Genomic DNA, 12706 nt, shown 5'->3' with positions numbered 1-12706 from the left:
AAGTGTATCATATACCTAGTATTGATACAAACCTTATGTAGACACCAAATCAGGGACTTTATTAGGATGCTACTCATATCAATGTGCATTACGCGAGTCAATATTTTTTGCACCTCTTACCACTACGGTGGTACAGGGTATTATAACATGGGTCATTTGCTTGTAACACCCAGAAGGAAGAGAGGGAGTGTACCGATTGGCTCTGTGTCACTTTCTGATGCCTTCTGTCTGACCGCCCGTCGGTTTGTCCATATTAATTTGTGTACCAAGTGCAGGTGGGGCGGCCATCGTAGTGCAGAGGTTAGTGTGTCCCCACCTATGACCCTGAACGCCTATGTTCGAATGCTGGCAAGAACATCAGAAAATGTTTTAGCGTTTGTTATCCCCTCCTAATGCTGGCGACATTTGTGAGGAACTGTACCATTTGGCATGGCAGCCATGTAACAACTTCTCCACAGACAGGTGTCGCTCGGTTTTGGCATATATTTCAATAATGTAGTCATTTGTAAAACGATTCTCACGAAACCGATCTCTCTAATGAGCTTTAATATTAATGGTGAACTTCATCGAAATTGATTCAAATGAAGATATGGCTGCCATATATATGTATCGCCCGAAATTTGCCCATTAACATTCCACAAAGGGACTGGGGCAAACTTCACGCATATCAACGAGTATTGTCCGATTCAAGTTGTTGGGACTTTATGTAGCCGAGTCCTAACAAAGTGTCGCAGTGCGACACCTGTTTGGACGAAAGTTTTTAGATGACTTCTATCAAGACTACAGAGGCCTTCAAAAATCAGAACTCGAAACCAGGCTTTTAGCGTCATGGAAAGCGTCTTAGATATGCCAACTTGTACGCCTTTGTGGCGGTCCTGTGTCCAATAACTTTGTATACAGTGAGCGTTGAAGTAAAGCGTAAACAAGTAAAAGCTTGCTAAGTTCGGCCGGGCCAAATCTTGGATTCTTCTAAAATATGGGAGCTATATTTAGTTATAGACCGAAATGGACCGTACTTGGCACAGTTGTTGGAAGTCATAACAGAACACCATGTACAAAATTCCAGCCAAATCGGATGAAAATTGCGGCTTCCAGGGGCTCAAGAACCAAATTGAGAGATCGGTTTATAAGGGAGCTATATCAAGGTATACAGATTTAAACCGTACTTGGCACAGTTGTTGGAAGTCGTAACAGAACACCATGTACCAAATTTCAGCCAAATGGGATAAAAATTATGGCTTCCATGGGCTCAAGAGGTCAAATCAGTCGATCGGTTTATATGAGAGCTATATCAGGTTCTTGACCGATTTGAACCATACTTGGCACAGTTGTTGGAAGTCGTAACAGAACACCATGTACCAAAATTTAGCCAAATCGGATGAAAATTGAGGCTTACAGGGGCTAAAAAAGTCAAATCAGGAGATCGGTTTATATGGGAGCTATATCAGGTTCTTGATTGATTTGGACCGTACTTGGCACAGTTGTTGTAAATCATAACATAACACTATGTACAAAATTTCGGCCAAATCGAACAAAAATTGTGGCTTCCATGGGCTCAAGAAATCAAATCGGGAGATCGGTTTATATCGGAGCTATATCAGGTTATAGACCGATTCAGACCGAACTTGGCACAGTTATTGGAAGTAGTAACAGAACACTATGTGCAAAATTTCAGCCAAATCGAACAAAAATTGTGGCTTCCATGGGCTCACGAAATCAAATCGGGAGATCGGTTTATATGGGAGCTATGTCCAAATCTGAACCTATATGGCCCATATGCAATCCCCAACGACCTACATCAATATAAGGTATCTGCGCAAAATTTTAAGCGGCTAGCTCTACGCGTTCGACCGCTATCGTGATTTCGACAGACGGACGGACATGGCTAGTTCAAATCAGAATGCCGAACGATCAAGATCAACATTCATTATCTGATTTTGCTAAAATTTGGGACAGTGAGTTGTGTTAGGTCCTTTGACATCCTTCTTCAATTTGGCATAGATCGGTTCAGATTTGGGTATAGCTGCTATATTAATCGATCTCTCGATTTAAGATTTTGGGCCCATAAAAGCCACATTTAATATCCGATTTTGCTGAAATTTGGGACAGTGAGTTGTGTTAGGTCTTTTGACATCCTTCTTCAAGATGGCCTAGATCGGTCCAGATTTGGGTATAGCTGCCATATAGACCGATACGCCGATTTGGGGCCTTAGGCCCATAAAATCCACATTTATTATCCGATTTTGCCAAAATTTGGGACAGTGAGTTGTGTTAGATCCTTTGACATTTTTCTGCAACTTGGCCCAAATCGGTCTAGATTTGGCTATAGCTGCCATATAGACCGATCTCTCGATTTAAGGATTTAGGGCCATAAAAGGCGCATTTATTGTCCGATTTCGCCGAAATTTGGGACAGTGAGTTGTGTTAGGCCCTTTGACATTTTTCTGCAACTTGGCCCAAATCGGTCTAGATTTGGCTATAGCTGCCATATAGACCGACATCTCGATTTAAAGCCTTGGCTTCATAAAAGGCGCATTTATAATCCGATTTCACTGAAATTTGACACAGTGACTTATGTTAGGCTTCCCGACATCCGTGTCGTATATGGTTTAAATCGGTTTATTTTTAGATATAGCTACTAAAAATACCTATATTTTAAACAATGACTTGTACTTATGAGTATTTGGTCAAATCGGAACATAATCGTATGCATTTTTCACCGGATTTTGACGAAAGGTGGTTTACGTATACACGCCTTTTTTCTTTGTTAAAATGATATTGTGCTAAAGTATGTCTTTTTCTCTTTTCTACTCTTGCAGGTTCCATAGGCCATGACAATTGCAATGGCAGCAAAAAATTACGATTAAAACTCCATACCCAACAAAATTTTGTGCAACAAAATATAAAAAATTTTAAAGAAAACAAAAATCCATTAAACTTAAGAAAGTCAACAAAAACAAAAAAAGAAAAAAACTTATCAAAAAAAATTGTAAAATTTTGAAAAATTTAACAAAAAAAAAACAAACTCTGCGCATTCAACAGCGAAGGAAATAACAACTCAACATTGTTTAAAAAAAAAATGCTAAACCTTAAACAAAGAAAGAAATATTTAAGATAAACAAAACCAACAACAACAACATTTTGGGGTTTCAACAGCAACAACTCAGCAGCAGTAGCAAATGCAAAAGCAAAAGCAAAACAACAACAACCACATCAAACAACACTAGAAGACGTATTAAAGTGTAAAAAATGTTGTCCACCACGGTAGCAACGACGACAACGACGGCTTAGCAACAGGACCAAAGCAATTGGAATGGCTGCAACCCCACATCAGCTGTCAGTGTCAGCACCCTTTAAGGATCTTTGGAGGCGTTTTTATTAATAGGCATTGGGCAATACCAAGTGGATTTTGTATGATTACGATTATAGTACGATATGTATTTATTTAAAGCATAACAAAACAAAAAAAGTTTTATAAATATTCGATGTAATTGTTACAAAAAAAGAAGAGAATTTTTTTGCCAATAGTTTGTTTACGTTTACGGTTTTTTGTGCATTTTACCATTTTAGTTTGGTAATTGGATCGACAAAAAGGACATACCCACATGCATACATAATAACTTACATACCACACACATGCATACCTACATACATACATACATACATACATATATGTAATACCTTTGTTTGTGTATCAATAAAGCAATACAAGAAAAACAGAATTAGATTTATATTTTGGTATTTTGGAATGAATCAAAAGCATCATCCTTTTCTTAATGCTTTAACTTGTCTATAACCTCAAAGCAGAGTGCAAAAAGGCTTAAAAATGTATGAATTCAAAGAGAACCTTTCTCTATGTAGCATAGTTCAAAAAACAAAAAAAAAGAAATTGAAACACAAATATTATAATTTTTGTAAAACTTTGGTACTGAGTATTTAAAAATGTTGTAGACAGAGGAGAGGATATTTACTTTTCACAAAACTTGAGACAATTTTCATTGAAATTGAAAATAAAAAAATAATTGAGATGTAACCTTTAGAAAAAATTTCATTGAAATTTTGTCTTTAACAAAAAATTTCTTTGACATTTTGTACTCAGATAAATAATCATAAAAAATTCTTAGAGAATATTTCATTAATTTCTTAAGAGTTATAGTTTTAATACTATAGGTTAGCCTAACCTAACCTGACCAATAGATTTAATACCCTACACCACCACTGTAGTACAGGGTATAATAACTTTGTGCATTTGTTTGCAACGCTTAGAAGCAGAAGAGCTTGACCCATTGATAAGTATACCGATCGGCTTAGAATCACTTCTTGATTCGATTTAGCTATGTCCTACTGTCTGTCCATGTATTATTGTGATCAAGTTACAGGTCGCATTTATTGTACGATTGTCATGAAATGAAATTTGCACAAGTCTCTTTTTTGGTCCAAGGACGAACGCTATTGATTTTGAACGAAATCGGTTCAGATTTAGATATAGCTCCCATGTATATCTTTCATCCGATATGGCCTTTTAAGGCTGTAGAAGCCACAATTTTGGTCCGATCTTTGCAAAATTTGGCGTGAGGTGTTTTTTTCAATGTCCTCATATGTGTGCAAAATTTCATAGAAATCGGTTCAGATTTAGATATAGCTCCCATGTATATCTTTCATCCGATATGGCCTTTTAAGGCTATACAAAAGTCTCTTTTTTGGTCCAAGGACGAACGCTATTGATTTTGAACGAAATCGGTTCAGATTTAGATATAGCTCCCATGTATATCTTTCATCCGATATGGCCATTTAAGGCTGTAGAAGCCACAATTTTGGTCCGATCTTTACAAAATTTGGCATGGGGTGTTTTATTCATCGTCCTCATATGTGTGCAAACTTTTATAGAAATCGGTTCAGATTTAGATATAGCTCCCATGTATATTTTTCACCCGATATGGCCTTCTAAGGCTATACAAGCCACAATTTTCGTCCGATCTTTACAAAATTGTGCATGGGGTGTTTTTTCTAACTTCCCCATATGTGTGCAAAATTTCATAAAAATCGGTTCAGATTTAGATATAGCTCCCATGTATATCTTTCATCCGATATGACCCTTTAAGGCTGTAGAAGCCACAATTTTGACCCGATCTTTACAAAATTTGGCATGGGGTGTTTTATTCATCGTCCTCATATGTGTGCAAAATTTTATAGAAATCGATTCAGATTTAGATATAGCTCCCATATATATCCTTCATCCGATATAACCTTTTAAGGCTGTAGAAGCCACAATTTTGGTCAAATCTTTACAAAAATTGGCACGGGTAGTTTTATTCAATGTGCTCATATGTGTGCAAAATTTCATAAAAATCGGTTAAGATTTAGATTTAGCTCCCATATATATCTTTCATCCGATATGGCCTTTTAAGGCTGTAGAAGCCACAATTTTGGTCCGATCTTTGCAAAATTTGGCGTGAGGTGTTTTTTTTCAATGTCCTCATATGTGTGCAAAATTTCATAGAAATCGGTTCAGATTTAGATATAGCTCCCATGTATATCTTTCATCCGATATGGCCTTTTAAGGCTATACAAAAGTCTCTTTTTTGGTCCAAGGACGAACGCTATTGATTTTGAACGAAATCGGTTCAGATTTAGATATAGCTCCCATGTATATCTTTCATCCGATATAACCTTTTAAGGCTGTAGAAGCCACAATTTTGGTCAAATCTTTACAAAAATTGGCACGGGTAGTTTTATTCAATGTGCTCATATGTGTGCAAAATTTCATAAAAATCGGTTAAGATTTAGATTTAGCTCCCATATATATCTTTCATCCGATATGGCCTTTTAAGCCTGTGGAGGCCACAATTTTGGCCCGATCTTTACAAAATTTGGCATGAGGTGCTTTATTTGACGTCTTCAAAATTGTGGAAAATTTTATTAAAATCGGTTCAGATTTAGATAAATGTCCCATATATATCTTTCATCCGATATGGCTTTTAAGGCTGCAGAACCCACAATTTTGGTCCGATCTTTACAAAATTTGGCATGGGGTGTTTTATTAGACTTCCCCATATTTCATAAAAATCGGTTCAGATTTATATATAGCTCACATATATATATTTCATCCGATATGGACTTTTAAGACCATAGAAGCCACAATTTTCGTCCGATCTTTACAAAATTTGGCATGGGGTGTTTTTTTTTTAACTTCCCAATATGTGTGCAAAATTTCATAAAAATCGGTTCAGATTTAAATATAGCTCCCATATATACCTTTCAGCCGATTTGGCCTTTAAAGGCTGTAGAAACCACAATTTCCGTCCGATTTTGCATGAGACGTTTTTATTTGACGTTTCAATACGTGCGCAAAATTTCATTAAAGTCGATACCGATTTAGATAAAGTTCTAATGTATATATTTTATCCGATATGGACTTTAATGACAATAAAAGCCACAATTTTGGTCACATCTCTACGATATAGGGCGTGAGATCTTCTATTTAACGTCTCAGTATGTGTCATCAAAATTGCCACAGGTTTCGATATAACTCCCATATAATCTTTTATCCGATATGGCATTTGTATATGTAAATTCAAAATTTTGGCAAAATTGGTCAAAAACTGCTCTTGGAGAAGTGAAAATCGGTCGATATACATATATGACAGCTATATCTAAATCTGAACCGATTTCTATGAAATTCATCTATAATGTCGAGAAATAAGAGAAAATCTTTCCTGCCAAATTTCGAGAGAATCGGAAGTCATGGATGAAAGCGTTGTACAAAGTTTTGGGAAGATTGGTCAATAAATCCGCATGCGTCGCTCTAGGAAAGAAAATCGGGCAAGTATATACATATGGGAGCTATATCTAAATCTAACCATATTTCGAGAGAATCGGTTAACAAATGACCATTTTATTGCAATATTACTGCAAATCGAACGAACATATATATGGGAGCTATATCCAAATTTCAACCGATTTCGACGATATTTTGTAAATATTGTGGAAGTCATGGAGGAAAGCGTTGTACAAAGTTTTGGAAAGATTGGTTAAAAAATGCGCCAACAGTCGCTCTAGAAGTCAAAATCGGGCGATATATATATAAGGGAGCTATATCTAAATCTGAACCGATTTTTATGAAATTCGTTCCTGCCTTTCTTCCTGCCAAATCGGTTAACAAATGACCATTTTATTGCAATATTACTGCAAATCGAACGAACATATATATGGGAGCTATATCCAAATCTGAACCGATTTTTTCCAATTTCAATAGGCTTCATCTCTAGGCCGAAAAACATGTCCATATCAAATTTTAAGACGATCGGAGGAAAATTGCGACCTGTAGTTCTTGTCCTTATGGCAATTTTACTGTCGGTAAAAATGTTCACACTCGACGTCCTCGCGTTAGCACCACACCACTTCACGCATTTCGTGATCGCCCGGATCTGCGGCTGCAGGACCGTATTTTGGTCAGGCAGTCTAAAACAGATCTGTCCCTGGCTTCTCAATGTTAAACCCCCGGGGCCCACTCTGTCCTCTAGCATTGATCCATCCGTGTAACATGGTCTTCCAGATGACAATATTAGGGTTCCGTCAATCCAAGACTGTGCCGATGGCAGCAGGGCCTCGCACTCGACTTCAAGGTTCATCTCAGGTATCCGACCGGAAACCCCTTCCCTTCCTTCCAGGTAAGAGCTGCTCCCACCCTCAATCCATTCTCCCATCGCCTTAAGTCTCATAGCCGCAGCGGTTGCCTCACACTTAATCTGTATGTCAATGGGTCGGATATCTAGAATAGTTTCCAGTGACCTACTGGGCGTGGTCCTCATCGCTCCGCCTATGCCTAGACAACATGTACTCTGAACCTGTGGTATGGTCCTTATGTTGTTTTTGTTTTCCGGTAGGTAGGCAAAGGCATATTAAAAGACTTCAGTGCATCCGGCAGAATATTAAAAAGGCGTGCCACTTTCATCTGAAATGATTTATCCATGTATTGTGACAATCGGGGAATATTTAAATGTGTTGAACGGGTAGAGCGTGAGAAATGAAACAACCGAAGAAGCAACTTTGGGCATTGAAATTTACAAATTTTTATAAAAAAAAACATCGAAGGCACCTTAAGTTCACATAATCCACAAAGGAGTAGCCTAAAAAACTGTGAACATAAGGGGAAATATGAGAAAAACGATTAACGGGACAAAGATAACGCATTTACGTACTATTAAAGGCTTTGCGCACCCTGTCCATACCAGAATAATCAGTAAAGAATATTGGGCATTACCAGAGCATGAACCATTTACTCCTCATAGTTCTTGGTAGCAATAGGTCGCAATTATGTAGGCGGCGCAAAGAGCCATATGTACGCGATACAACCCGCTCTATACGAGGACCAAAATCCAACTTGTCATCTCATATGACACCTAAGCATTCCAGTTGATCTACCAATTGTATAGGGATGTCATTATAGGAAATATCGAAAGATGTTGGTTGAGAAGAAAATATAAGGGTCTTCTCAGGATTTACAATTAATTTATTCCGTGCATGGTGCCATGTATCTTATGTTGCATCATGTCCATGGAACTATGCTCTCCTGTAAATAAAATTTGCAGATCATCAGCAAATAAATACATAGAGCAATAATAACCAACACGACTTGAAAACAGATCATTTACATACAAAATGAAGAGCAATGGCCCTAAGACGCGGAACCCTGGGGAACTCCACTTCTAAATGGAAGGATTCCAGTTCCAACGCACTGATACTTATCCCAGAGATAGGACGGTATAAGTTGACATGCATTCAACCCAATACCATAAAGGTCACTCAGCTTTTGAAGAAGAATGGAATAATCCACCCTGTCGAACGCTTTCTCTAAATCCATGGACAGTAAAATAGAGAGTTGTTTGTCATAAAAATTTTGCCCCTAATTAAATCAGTCAATCCAAGTAGTAAACCCGTTGTATTTCTATTGTTAGTCGGTTCGGTCACAAGATATATAATTCAATGGATCGTTTTTTTCGGCATACTGATTTTCCACCATCAGTATGTCAGTCGGCGGACATGCTAACCACCGTAGCGCAGAGGTTAGCATGTCCGTTTATGAACTGAACGCCTGGGTTCGAATCCTGGCGAGACCAACATTTGTAAGGTACTATGCCATGTAAAATTCCTCTCCAAAGAGGTGTCGCATTGCGGCACGCCGTTCGGAATCGGCTATAAAAAGGTGGAGGCCCCTTATCATTGAACTTAAACTTGAATCGGACTGCACTCATTGATATGTGAGAAGTTGGCGCCTGTTCCTTAGTGAAATGTTTATGGGCAAAATTTGCAATTTTTGATTTTCGCAGTATTTATCTCGTCTTGTCACAGTTGGAAAGTTTAATTTTACAACTTTTCTGATAGAAAATGACTAAATGAAGTGGAAGTTTAGGCCATATATTATCTTAAGCGCACATATGTTGTTATTATACCCTCCACCATAGGATGGGGACATACTAGTTTCGTCATTCTCCTTGTAACGCCTCGAAATATGCGCCTGAGATCCCATAAAGAATATATATTCTTGATTGTCATGTCATTTTAAGTCGATCTGGCCATGTCCGTCCGTCAGCCCGTCTGTCTGCCGAAAGCACGCTAACTTCCGGAGGAGTTAAGCTAGCGGCTTGAAATTTTGCACAAATACTTTTTACTAGTGTAGGTCGGTTGAGATTGCAAATGGGCCAAGTTTTGATATAGCTGCCATATAAACCGATCTTGGGTCTTGACTTCTTGAGCCTCTAGAGGGAGCAATTCTCGTCCGATTCGACTGAAATTTTGCACGTATTGTTTCGGTATCACTTCCAACAACTGCGCTAAGTATGATTCAATTGGGTCCATGCTTTGATATAGCTGTCATATAAACCGATCGGGGTTTTTGACTTCTTGAGCCTCTAGAGGGCGCAATTTTTGTCCGATTTGACTGAAATTTTGCACGTAGTGTTTTGGTATCTCTTCCAATAACTGTGTTAAGTATGATTCAAATCGGGTCATAATCTGGTATAGCTGTCATATAAACCGTTCTTGGATCTTTACTTCTTGAGCCTCTAGAGGGCGCAATTCACATACGATATGGAAGAAATTTTGTACAACGGCTTCTCTCCTTCATCTTCAGCATACGTGTCTAATATAGTCTGAATAGCTTGATACAGCTCCCATATAAACCGATCTCCCGATTTTGCTTTTTGTGAGCCCCTACAAGGCGCAATTCTTATCCGAATGAACTGAAATATTACACAATAGCATATTCTTATTCAATATTCTTCGCTTGCCTAAAAATAGATACTGAGCATAGAACTCGACTCATGCGATCCATGGTGGAGGGTATATAAGATTCAATCCGGCCGAACTTTGCACGCTCTTACTTGTTTTTAAATCTTTTTTCTCGGAGTGTGTTGTTCTATTCACACTAATCTGAAAATGCATGTTCTATCTCTTGACGACCTTATTCACAAAACTTAATATAGACTTTGACCGATTTCCTATTTTCAGGTTTGTGAATAAGTCTTTAAGTGTTTACAAAATTTGAAAAATTCAGTACCATAAGCAAAACTTTGTAATATTTTGGTTTTTGAAAAAGTTTCTGTTAATATTCGACCCACTGTGCAGCATATTGTGAACATTACCTCAAATATTTGTTGTTTTTTTTTTTATTGGAAAAGGTTGCCTAAGCCAAAAAGATGTATACTTGACAAAAAAAAACAGGCAGATATTTTAGTTCTTCAGGGCAATACTCCAACTTTTAATACATTTGCTTTGCTACAAAAATAAATATAAAAACCCAAAAAAACTGTCCTTAAAGTCTACTTCTACTCTTCTAGAGCAGCAACATAAAACAAAAAAGTTGAAAATATGCAATACTAAGCTGATTTGTTCTTTTATTCTTTTAAGAACAGAAGAACAATTTTTCTAAACACAAAATTACACTTGGAAAAAAAGTGTTAAACAAGATTCCATTAATATTAAAAGAAAAAAAAACCATTAAAACACAAAAAAAAACTAATTTAAAAACAAAACAAAACCAGTTGCAAAAAAAAACACAGAATATATATATATGAAACAAAAGATAAGAAAAAAATATATTGTTAACAGGCAAACTTAATGTAGTGAGAAAACAATAATCAACCAATTTAAACTGAAGTCTTTTGAAAAGAAACATTAAACAAAGAAGAAAACAAAAACAAAAACAAAAAACAATACTGGAGAATAAATTATTAAAGAAAAAAATTTACCAAAATTTCATAAAAATAAAAACAAAAAATAAAATAATTTTCCAAAAATAAAAGAAATTAAATTCATACAGAGACAAACAAAAAGTAACTTGCATTGATTCCAAGTGAAAGTGAAAAAACAGTAAATTTTCAAAAACAAAAACAAAAAAAACCAAGTGTTTATATTCTTACAAGTACACAGAGAGAAAAGAAACACAAGCGAAAACAATGTAAATATTAATTTTTTTTCTTTACTTCTTTCTTACTTTCTTTTAGAATTTAATTTTAATAATTAATTTCTAACAACCATCACCACCACCACTACAATAACAAGAATAACATTTGTATTTATATATGTTGCAAGAGAAGGAGAGAAAAAACCTCCAAGTTAACAAGTTTTATAAAATAATTTAATAATCATTTTCTTTGTTTTTAATATGAAATTAAGAAGTTATCGCGCTTTTAACTAATACTAATTATTCTTTTTTTTATAAATCTGTTATATATAAATATTATTATTATAAAGAAATGCATACACAGAAATGATTCTCTATTACAACTAAATCATATTTAAAATTAAATTTTGTTAATATTATTTTTTTAAATTTTATGTTGCGTGCCTTGCATTGTATTTGTAATGATACAAAATTTTCTATTAAATTTAAATTTTGATATTATTCTTGGCTTGGCTGTCACACTAGCAGTCATATAGGTATGTTGTGCCAAAAAATTCAGTTTAAAGTAATAAGCTCAAATGTCATTAACTTCTTGTACTTTGGCAGAAATGTATTTAGAAAACATTTCCTTATAATTTTTTGGAGAAATTTTCTTTAAAATTTTGTGTCAGCAAGAAATTTCATTGAAATTTGGTCTTTAGAGAAAACTTTATTGAAATTTTATAATTATAGACATCTAGCCGAACCGCTCCGCTGCGCCTTCTTTAACTCTCTTATCTCTTTTAAGGGTTGGGCCACTTCGCCCTGAATGTGTATATCGTATTCATGCCACTGTAGCCTATATCCGCCTATAACGCTGAACGCCTGCTTTCAAATCCTGGCGATAACATTGGACAACATGTAAAGCGATGGTTATCCCCTCTACTGGCGACATTTGAAATGCATGGTCTTGTAAAAAATTCTCCCCAAAGAGGTGTCGCACTGTGGCACGTCATTCGGATTCGGCTCTAAAAAAAGTCATTGAGTGTAAACTTGAATCGGAAAGCTTTCATTGATGTGTGAGAAGTGTGCCCCTTCTTGGTTCCTGGGTAAATTTTTACTCCACTTCCAAATACCTTTCTTTTGAGTCCTATATTATCGTATTGATAAATATTTCCGGTTTAGAGAGACATTTGGCCCTTAATGTATTGTAACTATACGCTTGGTACTCTACTTTCAAATACATTTTATATGAGCCCCATAATGGCATGATAAGTAAATAAATTCTGTTTAAAGGTGGGGTGGACCCCAGGTGGACTTTGT

General features: G+C 36.2%; 1 protein-coding gene across 5 annotated transcripts in view; it reads left to right on the top strand.

Annotated features, from left to right (window-relative positions):
• The window catches only part of LOC106085248 (phosphatase and actin regulator 1), a 784344-nt gene extending 780622 nt beyond the window's left edge, over positions 1-3722 (top strand). For all 5 annotated transcript variants that reach the window (XM_059360062.1, XM_059360063.1, XM_059360060.1 and 2 more), the window contains one exon: positions 2820-3722. In XM_059360062.1, the coding sequence (XP_059216045.1) occupies positions 2820-2835 (16 nt within the window). In that variant the 3' untranslated portion in view covers positions 2836-3722. The remainder of the gene's footprint in view (positions 1-2819) is intronic.
• Positions 3723-12706: the final 8984 nt, after the last annotated feature.

Source organism: Stomoxys calcitrans, chromosome 1, assembly GCF_963082655.1.
Source record: "Stomoxys calcitrans chromosome 1, idStoCalc2.1, whole genome shotgun sequence".
Taxonomy (NCBI): domain Eukaryota; kingdom Metazoa; phylum Arthropoda; class Insecta; order Diptera; family Muscidae; genus Stomoxys; species Stomoxys calcitrans.
The sequence above is the reverse complement of the archived record's forward strand: the minus strand, read 5'-3'. Positions and strand labels throughout refer to the sequence as shown.